At 34.8% G+C, this 24,081-nt stretch overlaps 3 protein-coding genes across 3 annotated transcripts; all 3 read left to right on the forward strand.

Moving 5' to 3' along the window:
- The first annotated feature begins 4,712 nt into the window (after nucleotides 1-4,712).
- Nucleotides 4,713-5,412, forward strand: LOC130722808 (uncharacterized). Its single transcript, XM_057573656.1, has 2 exons — nucleotides 4,713-4,979; nucleotides 5,083-5,412. Exons 1-2 carry the CDS (start codon nucleotides 4,713-4,715, stop codon nucleotides 5,410-5,412), a joined length of 597 nt encoding a protein of 198 aa, XP_057429639.1.
- A 4,747-nt stretch (nucleotides 5,413-10,159) lies between these two features.
- LOC130722809 (replication protein A 70 kDa DNA-binding subunit C-like) lies at nucleotides 10,160-11,846 on the forward strand. The gene is made up of 7 exons (XM_057573657.1): nucleotides 10,160-10,309; nucleotides 10,396-10,663; nucleotides 10,938-10,991; nucleotides 11,116-11,238; nucleotides 11,345-11,562; nucleotides 11,659-11,745; nucleotides 11,832-11,846. Exons 1-7 carry the CDS (start codon nucleotides 10,160-10,162, stop codon nucleotides 11,844-11,846), a joined length of 915 nt encoding a protein of 304 aa, XP_057429640.1.
- Nucleotides 11,847-21,808: 9,962 nt separating this feature from the next.
- LOC130722813 (uncharacterized) lies at nucleotides 21,809-22,321 on the forward strand. The gene has a single exon (XM_057573661.1). It carries the CDS (start codon nucleotides 21,809-21,811, stop codon nucleotides 22,319-22,321), a length of 513 nt encoding a protein of 170 aa, XP_057429644.1.
- The last annotated feature ends 1,760 nt before the right edge of the window (nucleotides 22,322-24,081 follow it).

The following is a 24,081-nucleotide window of genomic DNA, read 5'->3' on the forward strand; positions in this document are numbered from 1 at the left end:
AACATTCCCTTGCGATCCTTCCTTCAAGTGCACGCTGCCTTCATTTTGGGTTCTACCTCCATTTCAATGGGATTGATTGTCAATGTTTATCTTAATCACACTTAATGCACATACTCAGGGGAGTATACTCATGCGATGTAACTCTATTAAATTGCCATCTTAAAAAAAGGGGAGATTGTTAAGTTCAAACGTCTAATCATATTATTTATCACGTTTTGTACGATAACAATTTTAAGGACATAAGTGCTACACTAATATTTCCACCTTCCAAGTACACTTATTATCATCGTCTGAACCTAAGGAGCGTCAATCAAGCACAAAAGATCTACACAAGGAAAAGAAATGAAATCGACTATGAAAGGGAGACCGTCAGAAGACTACGCGCAACAGCTGTAAAACTCTGAAAAGATCGTACACAATCTTAGAAATCTCCAGAAAAGAAGAAGAGCACGTGATCTGACAAGCTCAAGTACATAAATCAAACTACTTCAAGTTAAGATAATCAATCCCATTGGAAAGGAGGTAGAACCCAAAATGAAGACATCGTGCACTTGAAGGAAGGATTGCAAGGGAAATGTTGTGGATCAAAAATTCCATCCTTTACATTATAGACCCCGAATTAAATGGCCCTCGGGGGTAATAAGCTTTATCATTGGAAGGTCCCGAGATCAATCACTGAAGGGTGTAATTTACCTTTCTGATGTATCCAAAAAAATAAAAAAAATTATACTGTAAATCAACGACTATAATTTATGATATATTTTCAACAATCACATAATTTTTAATCACATTATACTGTAAATCATTCATTACTTATATAAAAGTTACTTTTGTTAAATGTGTATAGAATTACTCGATCAAAAGGATTGTTTTAGTTTTAAATTTTTATAATCATTAAAAATCATAATATTTATGAATATGAGTTTTTAATGATAATGAGTGGTGTTTTATTTTGATTAAATCAGTTATTATCATTCTAGATTCCAGAAACGTAAACATAGATAATAGTTTCTATAATCTCTATAATCTAGAAATCTAATTTAATCAATCATTACCTAATAACTATATTTTATTCACAATTACCCAATTCAATTATTTTTTTACCTAATTAACTATAATGATTTCGAATAAGTAATTTGAAAAGGAATGGATTTACACGACCTAACCCATGCGGATCACCTAATAAATCTTCACCCAATTACTTTTATTTGTAATTAACTGTAACTATTTTAAATTAGAAATTAATGCATATGACTTAGATAATATTGTTGTTTTAAAAAAAAATCTCTGAATTCATGTGCCTAGGATATCAAAATTTGAACCCCAACTTTCAGCACATAAACTTCTTCCTCTTTTTATATTAAATCGAATATATTATAAATGCATGGATTTCACTAAATTTTATCTGGGCACACAAGGAGCTCATTATAAGCACTTCATTTTGCTTTTACATACTTACATTCACAGTAATGGAGGCTGGTTGGGAAATTTTAGAAGCAGATCCTCTCAGCTTAATCCTTGACAAGTTAATAAAACGAATAGATCATGTTTGGTTCATTGCTGTGTGTAAGAATTGGTGCTCGGTTGCGAAACCCAACCATGAAAGCTAGTAATTCAGGACTAATGTGTTGTCAATGCTAACATTTCGATTAAAAAGAGGTTTGTACAACATCCCATCTCATAGATTCTACATTTTTCAATCAAAGATGCCTTAAAGGAAAAAGATATGTGGCTCTAGCCATGGTTGGGTAGCAATATGTGAATCCAATCTTACCACTACTCTGTACAATCCTTTTAGGAATGTAACTCCTACTCCTCTGCCACCATTCCATAAATTCTACATAAGTGATATGCATAAGGTTACTTTGTCTGCTGACCCAATAACAAGCCGAAATGATTATGTGGTTGTAGCAATTTTCAACATAGAGTGTTGCATTCTTTCTTTAGAGCAGGCCAAACCGATTGGGGCAATGTACACACTAACAATCCACCTTACGCATATATTATATTCTACAAAGTTCTATTATATGTTGCCCAAAACAATATTGTTTCCTTCTTCAATCTTGATCATTCAGGTAATGAAAAAATTATAAATGATGTTTCATTGGGAAGTGTTGAAGAAATAAGGCCTTGTTATGTGAAGAAATAACTTGTGAAATCATTGGAGGGCGACATGTGGATGGTGAGAAGATTTTACATTATAAATAACACTAGGGGTTTTCAAAGTGGGAAGCTTGTGGGAAAAGTGAAACCGGAGCGTTTGGGAGATGATGTTCTGTTCATTGGTTGTTATGATTCAATTTCTGTGTCAGCTTCTTGTTTCTGTAGTTGTCAACAAAAGGACTCGATTTACTATTGTAGTGATTATAATGGTAAAGCTTATAGCCCTCGAGGCTCATTTGATTCGGGGGTCTATAATGTAAAGGAAGGAAGCTTTGATCAACAAAATTTCTCTTGCGACCCTTCCTTCAGGTGCACACTACCTTCATTTTGGGTTCTACCTCCATTCTAATGAGATTGATTTTCAATGATTATCTTAATCACACTTAATGCACATACTCATAGGGAGTATACCCATGCGCTATAACTCTCTTTAAAATTGCCATCTGCAAAAGGGGGAGATTGTTAAGTTCAAACGTCTAATCATATTACTTATCACGTTTTGTACGATTACAATTTTAAGGACATAAGTGCTACACTAGTATTTCCACATTCTAGGTACACTTATCACCATCGTCTGAACCTAAGGAGCGCTGATTAAGCACAAAATATCTACACAAGGCAAAGAATTGAGATTGTCTATGAAAGGGAGATCATCTGAAGACTGTGCACAATAGCGGTAAAACTCTGAAAAGATTGTACACAATCTTGGAGAGGAAGTCTCAATAAAATAAGAAGAGCACGTGATCTGACAAGCTCAAGTACAGAATTCAAACTACTTCAAGTTAAGATAATCAATCCCATTGAAATGAAGGTAGAACTCAAAAAGAAGGCAGCGTGCACTTGAAGGAAGGATTGCAAGGGAAATGTTGTTGATCAAAGCTTCTATCATTCACATTATAAGCCCCGAATCAAATGGGCCTCGGTGGTAATAAGCTTTATCATTGGAAGGTCTTGAGATCAATCATTGAAGGGTGTAATTTACCTTTCTGATTTACCCAAAAAAATAAAAAATTATACTGTAAATCACTAACTATAATTTATGATATATTTTCAATCACATAATTTTTAATCACATTATACTGTAAATCATTTGTTACTTAATTAAAAGTTACTTTTGTTAAATGTGTATAGAATTACTCGATTTATTTATAAATTAAGTAATATAACCGAGATCAATCATAAGGATTGTTTTAGTTTTAAATTTTTATAATCATTAAAAATCATAATATTTATGAATATGAATTTTTAATGATAACGAGTGATGTTTTATTTTGATTATGTCAGTTATTACCATTCTAGATTCTAGAAACGTAAACAAAGATAATAGTTTCTATAATCTAGAAATCTAACTTTATCAATCATTACCTAATAACTATATTTTATTCACAATTACCCAATTCAATTATTTTTTTACCTAATTAACTATAATGACTTCGAATTAGTAATTTGAAAATGAATGAATCTACACGACCTAACCCATGCAGATCACCTAATAAATCTTCACCCAATTACTTTTATTTGTAATTGACTGTAACAATTTTGAATTAGGAGTTAATACATATGACTTAGATAATATTGCTATTTTAAATAAAAATTCCATGAATTCATGTCTCTGGGATATCAAAATTTGAACCCCAACTTTCAGCACATAAACTTCTTCCTTTTTTATATTAAATCGAATATATCATAAATGAATGGATTTCACTAAATTTTATCTAGGCACACAAGGAGCTCATTATAAGAACTTCATTTTGCTTTTACATACTTACATTCATAGCAATGGAGGCGGATTGGGCAATTTTAGAAGCAGATCCTCTCAGCTTAATCCTTGACGAGTTAATAGAAGGAAGACTTAATTACAACTTTGGTCCCTAACGTTTACCAATGCCACAATTTTGGTCCCCCACTTAATTTAATTACATGGATGGTCCCCGACGTTGTAGGTCGTGTGCAACGTTAGTCCTACCATTTATTTCTTAATGGAGGAGGCTTACGTGGACGTCTAGTTGGAGAGAAAAAGGAGATCTGAGGAGAGAGGGAAGCACGTGAGAGTATCACGTGAACTCACGTGAACCTTATATGAACTCATTATACCCAAATCTGAAATCCTAGGGATCTAAATCGCGTTACCTTCTTCGTTCCAGGGAGGTCAGGGGTTTGGGTATAATGAGTTCAGATAAGGGTCACGTGATACTCACGTGCTTCCCTCTCTCCTCATACCTCGTTTCTCTCTCCAACTAGACGTCCACGTAAACCTCCTCCATTAAGAAATAAATGGTAGGACTACCGTTGCACACGGCCTACAACGTCGGGGACCATCCATGTAATTAAATTAGGTGGGGGACCAAAATTGTGGCATTGGTAAACGTCGGGGACCAAAGTTGCAATTAAGCCTAGAAGGAATATATCATGTTTGGTTCATTACTGTGTTCAAAAATTGGTGCTCGGTTGTGAAAGTCAACCATCAAAGCCAAGTGCTGCTAACATTCCCATCAAAAAGAGGTTTGTACATCATCCCATCTCATAGATTCTATATTTTTCAATCAAAGATGCCTTATGGGAAAAAGATATGGGGCTCTAGACATGGTTGGGTAGCAATATGTGAATCCAATCTTACTATTACTCTGTTCAATCCTTTTAAGAATGTAGCTCCTATTCCTCTGTCACCACTCCATAAACTCTACATAAGTGAAATACATAAGGTTACTTTGTGTGCTGACCCAATAAAAAGCCCCAATGATTATGTGGTTGTAGCAAATTCCAACATAGAGTGTTGCATTCCTTTCATTAGAGCAGGCCAAACCGATTGGGGCTATGTATACACTAACAATCCACCCTACGCATATATTATATTCTACAAAGGTCTAGTAGATGTTGCCCAAAATAATATTTTTTTCTTCTTCAATCTTGATCATTCAGGTAATTAAAAAATTATATAATGATGCTTCATTGGGAATTGTTGATGAAATAAGGGCTTGTTATGTGAAGATCTATCTTGTGAAATCATTGGAGGGAGACCTGTGGATGGTGAGAAGATTTTACATTGCAAATAACACTAGGGGTTTTCAAGTGTATAAGTTGGAACTTGATGCCCAAAGTCGGAAGCTTGTGGGAAAGGTGAAACTGGAGAGTTTGGGAGATGATGTTATGTTCGTTTGTGGTTGTGATTCAATTTCTGTGTCAACATCTTATTTCTCTAGTTGTCTACAAAAGGAATCGATTTACTATTGCAGTGATTATAAGGCTTAAATATGTTCGAGGTCCCTCTAAAATAGGGGTGTTTTGGTTAAGGCCCCTACAATTTGTTTTTGGGAATACACCCTTATACGCAAAATAATAGTGTGATTTAAGTCTCTGCTGTTAGACTTCTAATGGATCTTCTAACAGAACTGCCACGTCATTAGACCATGCTGGCATCCTTGCCAAGTAAGCATAAGAGAAAATGTTAAAATTTCAAAAATACACTGAAAAGGATTTGAACCTCAGACCTGAGGCATTAGCCAGAGCTTCCTCACCACTAAGTTGCAAGATATTTTGGTATCAATAGTTCGGTTTTAAATTTATTTAAACTTACCTCATCACCTTTTCAAGAATATTCATCTTCCAGAACATAGTCACCATAGCCACCCAAAACACAGTCCCAAACCCTAATTGTGCCGCCGCCCAAAACGCGTGCGCCGCCTCCTTTCGTCCCCAATACTTACCTCAAATCGCGCCACCCCGGTTCCATCTTCCCCTTTCTAGATCTGAAAATCGCACCATCGAAGCCTTCTCCCTCACACCACTACACCCCTAAGTCACACCATCGAATCTGTCATAGACATCACCTCCCTCTCCGATCTGAAGCTTTGCGCACCACCGCTACCTCACCATCATCCCAGAAGCTGGTCTTCGACGGCGTGAAGATCACAATCGTCGTCCATACGCGAAGAGACACAGTATGAAAATGTCTATGTTCTGAAAATGGGGGATTTAGGGATTTTGAGCAAGGGACTTAAGGATTTCGAGGATAGACGTCGTGGAGGGGGAGACAGAGGAAGAGTAGAGGAGGGAGGTGATGAAGGTTTCTATGGTGGCCTTCGAATCAGCTACCGTTGAGGATGGAGGTTTCTGGGAAGTGGGAAAGGGAAGTTGGAAGAAGATAGTTTTTTTTCAACAAGATAGTTTTTTTTTCTAAATAATCTTTAATTTTCAGATGTGGAAATCAAATTTAATAAAAATTATATAAAAAATGCCACTTAAGCTTTTTTTTAAGTGACTTAACGTTTTTGTAACGGATGATTAACGGCATGGACCTAAACCACGCTATTATTTGCATTTAAGGGTGTATTCCCACAAAAGTATTTTATAGGGGGCTTAACCAAAGCACCCCTATTTTAGAGGGACCTCCAACATATTTAAGCCTGGTTATAATGATAAAGCTTATTACCCTCGAGGCCCATTTAATTCGGGGTCTATAATGTAAATGATGGAAGCTTTAATCCACAACATTTTCCTTGCGATGCTTCCTTCAAGTTCACGTTGCCTTCATTTTGGGTTCTACCTCCATTCCAATGGGATTGATTTTCAATGATTATGTTAATCACACTTAATGCACATACTCAGGGGGAGTATACTCATGCGCTATAACTCTCTTTCAAATTGTCATCTTCAAAAAGAGGAAGATTGTTAAGTTCAACCGTCTGAAGACTGCGCGCAATAGCGGTAAAAGTCTAAAAAGATCGTACACAGTCTTGGAGAGGAAGTCTCAAGAAAAGAAGAAGAGCCCGTGATCTGACAAGCTCAAGTATAATGCACCTGACAAAGGTACTCAAGAGCACCAAAAGATCCAACGGATAGGAACCAAGACTCAAAGCTACCTACCAACTGTCATACACTCTTCTGAGCATAAAGTCTTCATCAAACAATACCATGCATTTAATGCACCTGACAAAGGTACTCAAGAGCACCAAAAGACCCAACAGCTATAACCTACATGAAGAACAAGCTCCAACAACTATATTCAATTTTACTGAAGATCAAGGAATATAAAAGGAGAACTTGAAGACCTTAGAAGATTACAATTGAAACTCAACTGCAATATCTTTCATCATTCCAATCCAAGGACAAGAGAACTCAAGAAAAACCTCAGAGTCAAATCTTTAATGCATAAGTTACAGTCAAAGTGGTCGGTGCGTTACTAACGCAACTTCAGAGTGTGTCAACCTCGCACTTTTAAGCTGCGTGTGTATCGCACTTTCAAACTTCATGATAAGTGCACTCGCAAACTGCGATACAAACGCAATTCGAAAGTGTGAGTGACAGAGGTGTTTCGGTGTCTTTTAATTTTCCAGCGGTACAAATAGATGTAGTTTGAATAACAATTTCCGTCACTTTGTAATACTAATGAAGCAATTAATACTTTTTTCCAAACTTACCCTCATATTTAATATGAGCGAGATAATGTGATTTTGAAAAAAAAATAGTAATTCGGAGAGAAAAATTCATGGGTAATCTAGGAAACTCAATAAAACTTTTTAAAAATTTAATACTAGTAACTTTTTTTTTTGAAATTACTAGTAACTATTTTTCTTAATCTTATAGAATTTGGTTAAATTGACTTATAAATGAGGACGGAGAAAATACTCAGTTTGTTCCAAAACTATTATAGTTTTAACTTTTTTGTTTTGTTCCAAAACCATTATTGTATTAAATATCCAAAACACTTTATCTCATTATTTTCAATTCATGTCCTCATTTAATATTGCATATCCGAAGTAACAAATTTATTTTCACCAATCACAATACTCACAATTAGTTGATCAATGATTTAATTCTCTCTCTTTCATTTAACTCATATTAAATAATGGTGTTTCAGTCAAATCATAACATCAATTAATAAAGTCTTAAACTTTGTGCATAACCTTAAACTATAAAAGCATCTCCAATGCAAGATTCTTAGTTCTTATTTTTAAGTTAAGAACTAAGAATTGAGTTCTTAACCATTGGAGGAGATGACGTGGAGTTCTTAGTTCTTAAAAATAAGAACTAGGTTCTTATATAAGATGTTTTACTTTTTGAATTCTTAGCATGAAAAGTTAATTTTTTCTCTCTCATTCATCAATTCATTTAATTTAAATATTGAATTAGAATTTAAATTTAAAGCAAAATTATATGAAAGTAAAAAATATTACTACTATAGTGATATTGTGGGACCAAATGAATAGTGCTAAGAACTAAGAACTCATGGTTGGAGCAAAATCTGCATAGAGTTGCTTAAGCACATGTGCTAGTACGGGCCCACATGAATAGTGCTAAGAACTAAGAAATAAGAACTAGCATTGGAGATGCTCTAATGCAAGGTTCTTAGTTCTTATTTTTGAGTTAAGAACTCAGTTCTTAACCATTGGAGGTGCTGACATGAAGTTATTAGTTCTTAAAAATAAGAACTCAGTTCTTATATAAGGAGTTTTACTTTTTGAGTTCTTAGCATAAAAAATTATTTTTTATTTCTCATCCAAAATACTTTATTACTTTATGAATTTTGTTTTACTACTTTATGAAAATAAAAAGTATAAATAATGTGGTTGGTGGGACCAAATGAATAGTGGTAAGAACTAAGAACTCATGGTTGTAGCAAAATTGCTTGAGAGTTGCTTAAGCACATGTGGCAATACAGACCGACATGAATAGTGCTAAAAACTAAAAATTAAGAACTAACATTGGAGATGTTCTAAGAGCATCTACATCCATCATTCATCATACTCACTAAAATATCTACACTTCATTTTTTATAATTCCCCATAATGTCACATTATCTACACCACTTTACTAACTTTTTCCTCCAACCCAACAACTCTTAAAAGTTTATATAGTGGAACCCACCATCAACATCACATTTGTATTTTTATTATTTATCTTCACTTTAATTAATTATATAATTTAATTATATTAATTGTAAATGCTTGTAATAAATAAAGCACAATTTTCAAGTCTAGTGTAGAGTATCTATTCTCACATACTCATCTTAGCCATGTTGAACATGAATATGTACTACAATGGTAATAGATACTCATATGAGTATGTATTTAACATTAGATACTATCATTGGAGATGCTCTAAGAACTTTAAAACGGAGGCTAATCTACATCTATATATATATTAAAGCAGTAACACTCCAAGCATGTCATTATCAAAAACCTCAGCTCCTGAATATTTTGCAATATTTTATTCCCTCCCCTTTGCATCACAACGTGACACGTGTCCCTCCATGAATATTATATTCATTTTTATTCCTCCAACCTTCATTTTTCTTCTTCTTCCACTATCTCCATTAATTTAGTCTCCCCCATTATCTCGGCATAAGCATAGAATCATTGAGTGTTTATTGTTGGTCAAATTTTAATGTACAATTAACATTAATCTTCATTGATTTTATCTCTCTTTATCCTCACTTTTCTCATGTTGTTGAAAAACAGATTATGAATCCGGTCCCTTTTTCATTTATATTCGAAAATGATTTAATTATTCAGCCTCCTTTATTTGTATTTCTACATTCCCTATGTATTATTTAAATCGCCCACTAAGTAATTAAAATAAAGAATATTTAATTTTAATTTCATCTATTTTATCTCCTTTCTTTTATTCTCTTTCTCTCATTATGTCTTCACGTTTATACACATGAACCCCTATTCCTTATTAACACAATATATTTCAAATTCATCATCCTCCATTTATTGGCTCAACATTCCATTCTCCATTCCCTGATTTTTTTTTCACGCCCCTTTAATGAATATTGGGACTTTGTGTTTTGATTTTCTCTATATGTGCCCAATAATTGTTTGTTCATCCCCCCTTATTTTGTTGTTTCCAATTCTTATTTTGAAATGAAAATTCAAAGGTTTCAACCCATGTAGAGTCTTCTATATAAGTAGTTGTGTTGTGATGCCCTCATCCACAATCCCTTCTGAATTAAGAGTTTATCTTCTTCATAATTTGTTCTTCATCCCCTCTTGAAATGTCTCTCCGAGTTGATGATGTGTCCAAGATTGATGCTTCCAAAGAAACTTGGGCCATTGTTGTGAAGGTTGTAAGGTTGTGGTTAACTCCTAGCTACTCTGGATCTAAGCTACCTTCACCGTTGGAGATGGTTTTGATGGACTCCAAGGTTTCATTTTTACCCTATATTCCTCAATGTTTATGGGTTTATGTTTTGAGAATCTTATTTTAACGTCCTTTTTTGTTTTTATTTAGGGTTGCAAAATACATGCTTCAATCCGGCGTACTTTAGTCTACCGATTCAAGAATCAGGTGCTTGAGGGCCGTGTATACCAAATATCATTTTTTGGTGTTTGTGAGAACGACGGTGATTTCAGGACGACCTCTCATCCATACAAGGTTAATTTTCAAATTCATACCAGTGTTAGGCTTATGGCTAACACCCCCATCACAGGAAAACCTTTTACCTTCATGCCTCTATCTGATGTTGTCTTCAAGGATCCTGACACATCCTTCCTCATAGGTAGATTTTATCTGTTTATTTATTTTTTGATATTTTATCTGTTTATTTTTTGATTCATTCTTCTTTCAATCTATAAATTATTCACCCCTTAATTTGATTATTGCTCTTTTTGTTATCTTTATACGTAATTTTTTTGTTATTTCAATTTTTGTTTTTTCTGTTAATATATTTATATATAGAATCGTTGTGATTTTGTTGTTATTATGTTTTATTTTGTTTTTTTTTACATTATATAAACGTTGTTATGGCCCTCTAAAAGTTTTATTTTTTCCAGATGTCATAGGTATCTTGACTGGCTCCTCTGGTGAGCAGGAGTTTGAGAAGCATGGTAAAGTGCAAAAGAGGATCACACTAGAAATTGAACAGGAAGGGTATGTGTAAATCTGTACCATAATTTTGATTCAATTATCTTATGTGGTGTTTATTGATTTGGTTTTTTCTCTTTTGCTTAGAGTTCGTGTCGAGGCAGTTTTTTTTTGGAAAATATGTGGATGAAATTGTTGGGCAATTGGCTTCTGGGGATATGACGAACGCTGTAGTTGTTGTCCAATTTGCGAAGATAAAACCTTTTAAAGGTTTTTTTTTTGTTTTTCGTTTGTTTGTTCTTTTGTAAATCATTCTCCTTAATTAAATTCGTATGGCGTCCTTAGATTCTAACTTCCTTTCTTTTGTAATTCACAGGGAGGCCTAGCATTCAAAACATGTATGGGGCAACCCAAATTCTTTTTAATCCTGCTATTGATGAAGCTGGTCCAATTCGAGAAATGTTTTTTGAGGCTAATGGCCCTGCTGCTAAGGTCATTTGCCAGCTTCAGGATTCGGCAAAACTATCTCCAGCAGAGGATTTTCTAAAACAAAATGAAGGGAAAACCATTGAGCAGATTAAAGATTTGGCTGAGGTTTGTTTATTTTATTTTGTTTTTTATTTGTTGGTTTGGTGTTGATTTATAGTGTTTTTTCCATTTCCCTGACTTTTTCTAATTTCTTATCGTCAGAAATCTGTTTGTGTTGTGTTTGCCACTGTTAAATTCATTCCTGATGACAACAGTTGGTATTACCCTGCTTGCAAGTGTAACAAAAAGGTGTACCCAGCTGAGGACATGTACTTTTGTGAAGCCTGTGTTCGCCATGTTGTTACTGCAATTCCTAAATACAAAACTCGTTTTAGGGTTATGGATGCTAAAGATTCGACAACCTTTGTTTTATTTGATCAAGAGGCCAACAACCTTCTTAATAAGCCATGTTCAGAATTGGTTGAAAAATGCCATAAGGTTATTTCAGATATACCTAAATCCTCTACTTTTCAATTAAATTTGTACTATTTTTTCTCTAACTAAATTATATTTTTCAATTCTAGGACCTTAGCGATTCTCAGGTTCCGTCGGAGATTATGAGTTTGATTGATAAGTCATTTTTATTCAAGATTGAAGTTGACAACAGTTCCAACACATGGTTTGAGCCATCTTAAGGTGAAGAGAATTTGTTCTAATTCTGAAGTCATTTCCCAGTTTAAGAACGCAAATCCCCACTTAGAAAGCTCTCCTCCCTATATGCTTTTAACAACTCCTAGCTCAGGGAGTGTTGGCCAAGGATCTTCTTCAAGTTTTGCTAAGGTTTTGTACATCTTACCTGATTTTTTGATTTTGTTTTTTCCATTAGTATGATTTTTTATCTAATTTGCTTTTTTTATGAAATTAGGATCTTAATGAAGATTTTAATGTTGCTGGTGGGTTTTCTTCAAACAATTCCCCTGCTATTGATATAAGTAGAGGTTGTCAAGAAGGTTCTATAGTGTTGGCTCCTGTTTCTGAACTGAAGATGCAGTTCGAAACCCAAAAGAAATCCAACAAGGGAAATGCAGAAATTCTACCTAAAAAAGATGTTAGAATCGTATTTGATTTTACTCTGAATGCATTTTTTGAACATTTGCTTAATATAATATAGTGTTGTCTTCTTCCATTACAGTATCTTGATGTTTGTAAGGCTTCGAATGGTGCTCCCGGTGGTTCTTCTACAGCCTGCGATCCATCTAACTTGATCAATGAATCTGCTGCTGTTGAAGCCTCTTCTAAATCAGTTAGTGGTGTTAATGGATCATCCCCGCTGTAACACACCATTTTCTGTTATTAGGTTATTTATTATTTTATTTTAATTAGTATTATGGTATATGGTAATTAAGTGATTTTGTTAGATAATTAAGTGATTATGTGATATAGATAAATAAGGTTTTAGGGTTTAGTGTGAGTAATTGAGAGTGGGGCCCATTGTATGGCTATTTAAGGGTTAGGAGTGAAATAGAAAGAAAGAAAAGAAAAAAAATAAGGATTAGAAGAGAAGCAGAACAAGAAACACGTGAAAGCAGAGAAGGAGAGGAGAAAAGAGGAGAAAACTTAGAACTGATCTACAAGAGGTAAGGGTTTGAATTCATGTTTTATGGAATGGTATGATAGTGGATAATGATAGAAAGCATGATTTAGGAACCCTAGGTTGCAAAAATTCCCAAATTGAAATAGTTAGGGTTTGGTTTTTAGATGATTTTGGGGGTAGATGATAGGCTTGCATGATGCGCAGAAATTTACGTTCTCTTGTACCCTTTTTCGTGCTATGTTAATGGCCGAATTTGAAGAAGTAGTCTTCATAAAAGTTGTAGGTTTTTCTGTTACGAAACTTTTGCCACTGGTTTCACGTCATTCCGACGTCTGTAGCTCGAGTTATGTGTATTTTAGTGAGTATAGGTTAAGCTGTCCAGTTTCTTACGAACTGCGGTTAGTGTACGATTTTTCCAGATTTTTGTACTTTGAATTGTGACTTGAAAATTTATAGAGGTTTACAAAACGTGTATACGAAACCATGATAAAAATATTAGATTTTTCTGAGTATATTTGATAATTTACATCTGTTTAATAGTTCTTTAGATGTGTGGTGCGCGCACATGGCGAGTTGCGTAGGAAGATGTCGCAAGATGTCGCGACATGGCGAGTTGCATAGGGAGATGTCGTGAGATGTCGCGACATGGCGAGTTGTGCAGTGAGATGTCGCGAGATGGCGAGCATGAGCATGTCGCGAGTTTTTGGGAAAATTTAGAGAGAAATCCAGTCTTTAGGAAATAGTTGCAGAACCTGTTATATATGAATTATATTTAATTTACATCTATTTTTAATAATCATTATATGATGTTGTTTCTGAATTGATGTTATGTTTGAGATGCTAAGTTGTTGTGATTGCAAGTTGTATAATTGATAACATGTAATATGTGTTTTGTGCAACTGGTGATGAATATGCTAAAATAATTAGGACTTGGAGATGGTCTGAATATGCATATGTTAGTTGAGTTTTGCACAATACACTGCATAGTTGTCAAGAGGCAATGTTTGCTAGTTCTCGTGGAGGCTAGTGACTTGTCCCAAAACTGGAGTGGATTTGAAGCCTAGAGCGAGGGCTTTATTGGTGGTTATCTGTCTGGAGTGGACGCGGTGATACCGCTAAGGATAACAACTTTGGTACCAAAGGCATTTGCACGGGTCTCACTTGAGTCATATGTGTTATGGTGATATTTTTGGAGAGATTTGATGTGGTGGTAATTAGAGACTATTATATATGTTCTAATTGAGCTATAATTTATGGAGTATTTGTCATAACTGTGAACTTGATTAATTATGTTAAAATTACATAATTTATTATTTGTTAGTGAATGTGAGTAATTTATGTGGAGCATAGATAAGCTTTTACATTATTTATTATGATGCTTATCCATATGATATGAGTTCTCACCCTTCTGTTGGAATGATGTTCTATGCGACATCGCTCAGGTACCGAAGATAGTGGAGCTTCTCGCGAGGGTTAGTTGGAGGAGCTAGTCTTTCATTTACGGTTTAGTTAGGGGAGTCAAGCTCTGTTATGTAACACCGGGAAACGTTTAGTTTTGTACCTTGATGTTAAGAGTTACCTATGAACTCTCTTTATGTTAAATTTTGGAGTTGAAATAAATCCGCTGTGCTATGCATATGATGTTGCGACATTAAAGTTGGAAAATTTATATATTTATTATGAGCATGACAGGTGTTTTGATTTATGTTTCTGGAGAATAAGTGTGACACCCTCTGTGTTATGCATTTTACTCTGATTTATGATATATTATTATGCGGGGTTTAGAGGGTGTTACATTAGTGGTATCAGAGCATGATTGGTCAGTAGTCTAGGATTATTAGCATGTCTAATTCTTTTTGTATTCGATATGTGTTTTATGACACAATCGATACTGTTTTGGCATTCCTATCCCGAGTTGTTCGTTTAGGGCAATTTTCGAGGGCGAAAATTCTTAAGTGGGGGAGAGTTGTAACACCCCATTTTCTGTTATTAGGTTATTTATTATTTTATTTTAATTAGTATTATGGTATATGGTAATTAAGTGATTTTGTTAGATAATTAAGTGATTATGTGATATAGATAAATAAGGTTTTAGGGTTTAGTGTGAGTAATTGAGAGTGGGGCCCATTGTATGGCTATTTAAGGGTTAGGAGTGAAATAGAAAGAAAGAAAAGAAAAAAAATAAGGATTAGAAGAGAAGCAGAACAAGAAACACGTGAAAGCAGAGAAGGAGAGGAGAAAAGAGGAGAAAACTTAGAACTGATCTACAAGAGGTAAGGGTTTGAATTCATGTTTTATGGAATGGTATGATAGTGGATAATGATAGAAAGCATGATTTAGGAACCCTAGGTTGCAAAAATTCCCAAATTGAAATAGTTAGGGTTTGGTTTTTAGATGATTTTGGGGGTAGATGATAGGCTTGCATGATGCGCAGAAATTTACGTTCTCTTGTACCCTTTTTCGTGCTATGTTAATGGCCGAATTTGAAGAAGTAGTCTTCATAAAAGTTGTAGGTTTTTCTGTTACGAAACTTTTTCCACTGGTTTCACGTCATTCCGACGTCTGTAGCTCGAGTTATGTGTATTTTAGTGAGTATAGGTTAAGCTGTCCAGTTTCTTACGAACTGCGGTTAGTGTACGATTTTTCCAGATTTTTGTACTTTGAATTGTGACTTGAAAATTTATAGAGGTTTACAAAACGTGTATACGAAACCATGATAAAAATATTAGATTTTTCTGAGTATATTTGATAATTTACATCTGTTTAATAGTTCTTTAGATGTGTGGTGCGCGCACATGGCGAGTTGCGTAGGAAGATGTCGCAAGATGTCGCGACATGGCGAGTTGCATAGGGAGATGTCGTGAGATGTCGCGACATGGCGAGTTGTGCAGTGAGATGTCGCGAGATGGCGAGCATGAGCATGTCGCGAGTTTTTGGGAAAATTTAGAGAGAAATCCAGTCTTTAGGAAATAGTTGCAGAACCTGTTATATATGAATTATATTTAATTTACATCTATTTTTAATAATCATTATATGATGTTGTTTCTGAATTGATGTTATGTTTGAGATGCTAAGTTGTTGTGATTGCAAGTTGTATAATTGATAACATGTAATATGTGTTTTGTGCAACTGGTGATGAATATGCTAAAATAATTAGGACTTGGAGATGGTCTGAATATGCATATGTTAGTTGAGTTTTGCACAATACACTGCATAGTTGTCAAGAGGCAATGTTTGCTAGTTCTCGTGGAGGCTAGTGACTTGTCCCAAAACTGGAGTGGTTTTGAAGCCTAGAGCGAGGGCTTTATTGGTGGTTATCTGTCTGGAGTGGACGCGGTGATACCGCTAAGGATAACAACTTTGGTACCAAAGGCATTTGCACGGGTCTCACTTGAGTCATATGTGTTATGGTGATATTTTTGGAGAGATTTGATGTGGTGGTAATTAGAGACTATTATATATGTTCTAATTGAGCTATAATTTATGGAGTATTTGTCATAACTGTGAACTTGATTAATTATGTTAAAATTACATAATTTATTATTTGTTAGTGAATGTGAGTAATTTATGTGGAGCATAGATAAGCTTTTACATTATTTATTATGATGCTTATCCATATGATATGAGTTCTCACCCTTCTGTTGGAATGATGTTCTATGCGACATCGCTCAGGTACCGAAGATAGTGGAGCTTCTCGCGAGGGTTAGTTGGAGGAGCTAGTCTTTCATTTACGGTTTAGTTATGGGAGTCATGCTCTGTTATGTAACACCGGGAAACGTTTAGTTTTGTACCTTGATGTTAAGAGTTACCTATGAACTCTCTTTATGTTAAATTTTGGAGTTGAAATAAATCCGCTGTGCTATGCATATGATGTTGCGACATTAAAGTTGGAAAATTTATATATTTATTATGAGCATGACAGGTGTTTTGATTTATGTTTCTGGAGAATAAGTGTGACACCCTCTGTGTTATGCATTTTACTCTGATTTATGATATATTATTATGCGGGGTTTAGAGGGTGATACACCCGCTAGAAAATACTGAGCTTTCAGCAACTAAGCACGATGATCTGGTCCTGAAATTTCCTTTGCACTTTTTAGTTTCTTGAGTTGGATCTAAATCTTATTAATATTTTATTATATTGTCTTTCTAACGTTTAATATTACACCAATTAAGGCTCAGGATAAGGAGGTCAAAGTCCCACAAAAAATGAAATCAGTGGCTTCTAAAAAGAACATTTCTGCTTCTTCTAAAAAGAATGTTCGTTTGTGTTATCTCATGTGAGAAATTTATTAAGATTTTTGTTACACCCTTTAATATTATATAAGTGTCTTATCCAATTTTTGTTTTTTTTTACTGCAGGACAAAGCTCTTAATGTTGAAACGGAGGGTATCATCAAAGATTGGATGTTGTTTCTTCCTTCCACATGAATGTTATCAACTTAATAAATTTTTTTCAAAATTGGACCTCACGCACATAATTTTATTTTATATCAATTTCAGGTAGAAATATTGAAATTTGTTTATGAGATATTGAATTCATATGTAAGATAAATTGAATTATTTTAATACTTTGAGTTTCTATAACAACTTAACAACCCAAAATGCGAATTTGAGTTAATAGATTACTCTTTTTTTATTGGTCAAAATTTCTAAGTAATAACAGTGTTTAATATTATTTAATTCAAATTTTTGTATTTCATTCTATATAATTCCCTAATTTCCTATTATAAAAATAATTTTTCTTAAGTCCCCCCTCCTTCCTTAATTTGTTTCTATCTTTTTGGAAATATCCGTTATTTTAAAATTAGCATACGTATTTTATTGAAAATATAACATATACGTATCCCTTTTAAAAATAAGGGTTTGTTCTACTTAGATGGTATCCATTTTTATTTTTTCATGTTACACAAAACCTGTTTGTTAGTATATAGATTTTTATATTTTGTTTTCAGAAGTAACAAAAAAATATAGAATTTTATATTTAATTCATTTTAAATATGTCCCCAATTTAAAATGATTCATCTATCACCAATATATGATTAGTTAATAACTTATTCCCCCTCCTTCCTTAACGTGAATTATCTCCCATTCATAACAGATTTTTGTTAATTTTAAATCATGCCAATAATGAATCATATGGAAATATCAGATATTTTAAATACGATATTTTTATTTTAATTTTCCATTAGTATCATATCAGATGATTATGGTGTAATTTTTATAATATTTATTTGTTTGGAAGTTAATATATTTATATTTTCTAGAAATATAAATAGATTCTAGGTTATAATACCCTATGAAGAAAAATAAAATTACTTTTTTTTTTATTTTGTTTAGTTCCAATAATTATTTTTGAAAACCGTTGTCCCTTATTATAACCCACTTCTTTCTATCTTCTTATTCATCCTTTTGGATTCCCAAAACCGTTTATAATTTTTTGAAATACATTAACATCTTTTTATTATTTTAATGACTTCCAATTTCTTCTTTAAATTGGGTAGTGCCTTATAGTTCCTCATTCCCAAAACTATTGATAGCAAAAAAGGTATGTAGACACGTGAAGACCAAAAGAATCCTTCCTTTACACCAACCTTTCATATGTGAACTGATGTTTTGTTCTTGAATCTAATCATTGCTCATTGAATGTGGATTGAATGCAAAAATTCATATTCCCAATCATATTCTTTTGAAAGGGTGAAATTGGTTAACACATGTGTAACCTTCACATTTTGCATGGAAACTCAACCACCATGCCATTTGATTCTTTCTCTTCTATATAAACTTCTCTAATTCATACGTTCCAATCACAACTTCTCCATATTTCTCAAAGTCTTTTTTGTTTCCAAAATTTGTTATGGATCCAGTTAACCATCCACGCCTCTTTATAAGAGTTTCTTTCCTGTTAGAAGTTGCTATTTAGAGGTAAATCAAAGTTTGCTTAATCCTTTCAATGTTCTTCATTTTCTTCCATTCTCTTCCTCTTATTAATTTTGCCTTTTTACAGAGGGAGGGTGAACTGAGTCGTGCTTACGTGAGGAAAAACATCAACAAGCTAAAGCCACAATGGGTTCTAATTGATGATGCGATGAAGCAACATACTGTTGGTTATAACATGAATGAGCAAAGGCCTCGCCTAACAACAGGTTGGTATGAATTGAGGCAATTCTACAACTTGGAGGGGAATTGCACAATTTGGTTCCATGAGGTTGATGATTCAATCTTCAAAATTGATGTTCGTGATTCAAACCACAAGGAAATACAAGTGCCTGGAGGTCCTCCTCCTATAGACTGGAGCGTGGATCATGAGACTGATTCTCTTGGTGTTCTGGACTTTTATCCTGACTTTAGGTTTGCTGGACAGTCCTCTCAAGGCCCTCCTTTGTATCAGGGAAATCCTTCAACTTTTCCTCCTGAAACTTCTGAACCTATTTTTTTATCAGATGATGATCAAATTTCGTTTCAAGTGGGTGAAATGAATCTTGATGTTCCTGAACAAACTGTGGTTCAGGAAACTACCTATGAATTTGAATTTGATACCCAGATCACTCACGAGTGGTTCTCATTAAATCAAGTTGTGAGTTCCATTTAATTTCGTTTAACTTTTTGTGAAGGTATGTATACAGTAGAGTTTCAAAAACGTGGATTGCCACACGCGCACATTCTTCTATGGTTGAAACCCCAGTACAAATTAATAACCGGAGAGGACATTGATAAATTCATTTCAGCTGAGCTTCCTGACCCGCAGTTGTATCCAAAGCTTTACAAGGCCGTTTCCTCCTTCATGATCCACGGTCCGTGTGGGGTTATTGATCCAAAGTGTGCATGCATGGTTGATGGCAAGTGTTCTAAACACTTTCCCAAAAAACTGCACTACCATTGATGATGATGGTTTCCCAATTTATAAGAGAAGGAAGACAGGAATTACAGTGGCCAAGAAAGGAGTTCCTTTGGATAATGGTTTTGTTGTTCCCTACAATCCTCGACTTCTGATGAATTATCATGGACATATCAACGTGGAGTATTGCAATAAATCGAATGCAATAAAGTATCTATTTAAATATATCAACAAAGGCAGTGATAGGGTGAATGTTCAAATTTCAAATGCTGGAAATGGAGAATCGAACCAGGATGAAATTAAACAGTACTACGATTGCAGGTAAGTAATCACATTGTTTTTCTTTATTTTTTTTAATTTTTTTTACCCAGTTATTAAACTGAAATGAAATGGCAGGTATCTAACTCCATGTGAGGCAGCATGGAGGACATTTAAATTTGATATCCACGAGAGATGGCCGCCCGTGAAGCGCTTATCATTTCATCTTCCCGGTGAACAGTGTGTAACTTTCAACGACGATGAAGACTTGGAAGGCGTTGTTGAAAAATGTTCAACTAAAGATACTCAATTCCTGGCATGGATGAATGCGAATAAGCTATACCCGGAGGGAAAAAGTTTAACATATGCTGAATATCTGTCTATGTTTGTTTATAAGAAAGATAAGCAAGTATGGGAGCCAAGAAAGAGAGGTTTCTCCCTTGGTCGTCTTCAATATATCGCTCTAGGCATGGGCGAGGTATATTACATGAGGATTCTATTAACCAAACAGAGAGGCTGTGACAGTTTTGCAAGTTTAAGAACTGTCAAAGGGGTTGTTTATCCAACATTCCAAGATGCGTGCGATGCTATGGGATTAATGGAAGATGAGAGGGAGTATGTTGATGGGATTATTCACATGAGTGAGATTGGTTCAGGGTCTTATTTGAGGCATTTGTTTGTAACGTTGCTCTCAACAAACGTTATAGGAAAGCCAAGAGAAGTGTGGGATAAGACATGGAGATTTTTAGCTGACGGCATTTTGTACCACAGAAGAAGGTTGCTTAAAATGCCAGGTATTTTTGTACTATGTTCTTATTAAATATATTTAGTGACGTTTTTTATTTTTGTGTGTTACTTGAAATGGGCATCTTAGAAGGAATCATTTCCTTTGCTATATCAAAGAAACAACCTCTGTACAATTGGATTTTATTATATAGATTACGTGATTTAGAGAATGTTTTTCTATATTGTTTTAAATCCATTTAATATTTGTTGCAGATCTTCAAATAAATGATGAGGATTTGATGAACTTATGTTTGATTGAGATAGAGAAGGTGTTGAGAACCAATGGAAGGTCACTTAAAGAATGACCTAGCTTACCTTATCCATCATTTTGTGAGACCTTTCGTTTTGAAAATCAATTTGTTGCAGATGAGCTTAATTACAATAAGGATGAAATGAACGTACATCATCAACAATTGGTTTGTTCCCTAACTTCTGAACAGAAAGGAGCGTATACCCAGGTAATAAATTATGATTAAAGCATAATAGAAGAAAAAATGAATAAATTCGATTATTATGTGTTTCGTATTTTCTTTTTGACAAATAATGTCAATTTATAGATATTGGATGTTGTTTCGTCCAATAACGGATGATTTTTTTTCTTATATGGATTTGGCGGATCTGGTAAAACTTTTGTGTGGAATATCCTCTCAGCTGCGCTGCGTTCTGAAGGAAAGATTGTTCTAAATGTTGCGTCAAGTGGCATTGCTTCATTACTATTACCTGGAGGTAGAACTGCTCACTCTAGATTTTCCATTCCTATCACTATCCATGAATCATCAACATGTAATGTCCGTCAAGGTTCTCATAAAGCTGAAATGCTTTAGAAAGCAAGTCTTATCATTTGGGATGAAGCTCCAATGCTTAACAAGCACTGTTTTGAATCTCTAGACAAAACTATGAATGACATCATGAAGACCCAAGCAACTTTTGGCCACGATAAACCCTTTGGAGGAAAGGAAGTTGTTTTGGGTGGGGACTTTCGACAGATTCTGCCAGTAATTTTGAAAGGAAGTAGATCAGAAATCATTTCTTCTTCTGTGAATTCATCATACCTATGGAAGCATTGTAAAGTAATGAAGTTAACTACCAACATGAGATTACAACAAGCAGGGTCCTCTTCTTCATCCTTGGGGATCAAAGAATTTGCGGATTGGCTTCTTCAAGTGGGTGATGGCACGGTTAAGCCAATCGATGAGGATGATTCTATTATAGAAATTCCCTCTGATTTGTTGGTGAGGGAGCCCGATAATCCCTTACTTGAGTTAGTCAATTTTGCATATCTCAATGTTGTTGCTAATTTGGAGAACCATGCATATTTTGAACAAAGAGCACTCCTTGCTCCCACTCTTGAAAGTGTTGAAGAGGTTAATAACTTCATGATGTCAATGATCCCTGGGGAGGAAACATAATATTTGAGTTATGACACACCATGCAGGTCAGATGAAGACTCTGAAATAGATGCAGAATGGTTCACTTCAGAATTTCTAAATGATGTTAAGTGGTCAGGTATTCCCAACCACAGAATTGTTCTCAAAGTTGGTGTCCCTATCATGTTAATTCGGAACATTGATCAGTCTGCTGGATTGTGTAATGGAACAAGATTGATAGTGAGCGCTTTGACACCTTATATCATTGTTGCGACAGCTCTTTCCGGTTCTAAAACAGGTAAACATGTTTATATTCCTAGGCTTAGCTTAACTCCTTCTGGTACTGGCCTTCCTTTCAAATTCTCAAGGAGACAGTTCCCTATTACTGTTTGTTTTGCTATGACTATAAATAAGGGCCAAGGCCAGTCGTTATCGCATGTTGGATTATACCTTCCTAGGCCGGTGTTCACGCATGGCCAGCTATATGTAGCTCTATCAAGAGTAAAATCTAGAAAAGGGTTGAAGATACTTATAGTCGATGACAAAGGAGTAGTATCTAATTGCACTCGAAATGTTGTGTATGAAGAAGTATTCCAGAACATATGAATGGTTAGTGTAATTCAGGTTCCCTCTGATACGATTGTCCTGCACAATGCTGGGACAAGAGGTTCGACAACCGCTTAACAGTAAAACAAAACTTAACAACTGAAACAATAACACACAGTAATTGTTAACCCAGTTCAGTGAAAACTTTCACCTACGTCTGGAGGGTTTTCACCCAAAGAAAGGAAATCCACTATCTCAAGATTCAGGAATTACAGACACTCACGAACAGCTCAGTTCATAGTTCACTTCCTAATCTACCCAGTGTATTTCTACTTAGAATCTCAACCTAAGTATGGGAGCCCCTCTCACTTTCTCTCAATCACTGCCACAGTGATTGGTGAACACAAAGAACAAGTAAAGTTTGAATACAATCAAACGACACAGAATCCTTCTTTGCTTTATAGAATCAGTGAGCAAAGACAGATTCACAACTAACAAAGGACAAAGCACAAACATAAATCCTAAAACACTCGATCTCTCTCTATCAGCTTCGACCGTCTTCATGTTTTAGGTCTTCATCCTTTTATAGACTTCAGCAGCGGTAGCATGGGCTTTAGGGTTGGCACGGGCTGAAGAAACAGATTGCAGTAACAGCAATTCAAAACGCAATCTTGATAGATTCGGTTTCTTATTGCACAAGTAAAGATAGAAACCAATCTTTTAACAAAGATTGTTTCAACAAATAACAACCCAACAAATAAACCCTTCTGGAATAGATACTTGCTCCTCAAGTAACTCAAAAACATATCTTCAGTAAATCTTCAGAGGGCCCACAACAGAAACACAAGCTGAGGACTGATGCCCTAGCTTCACGAGATCAGATGTCACGACATCTGCCTCGACAATCGGTTGTTTTGACAAAATGCATGGCAACATGTTCCAACAATCTCCCCCTTTGTCAAATTTTGTCTAAAACAACTCACAATCAGAGAGGATAGAAACTAGAGAAACAATTCTCCCCCTTAGTCAGAGCTCCCCCTCAAACTGATGCATATACACAACCAACTACCATACTTCAGAAGGCATAGTCGGAACATACCAGTTAGCAGCACAAATACACAACCAGAGATACAATCAGTCTTAGCACATGATGACACCAAAACAGATCAGCTTGAACATCATCGTATCAGAAATACTACCATCAGAAGTTGGCAGCACATGATCAGAAGTGCTACTATCAGAAGCTAACGTTTCAG

This window comes from Lotus japonicus, chromosome 6 (genome assembly GCF_012489685.1).
Source record: "Lotus japonicus ecotype B-129 chromosome 6, LjGifu_v1.2".
NCBI classification, from domain to species: Eukaryota; Viridiplantae; Streptophyta; class Magnoliopsida; order Fabales; family Fabaceae; genus Lotus; species Lotus japonicus.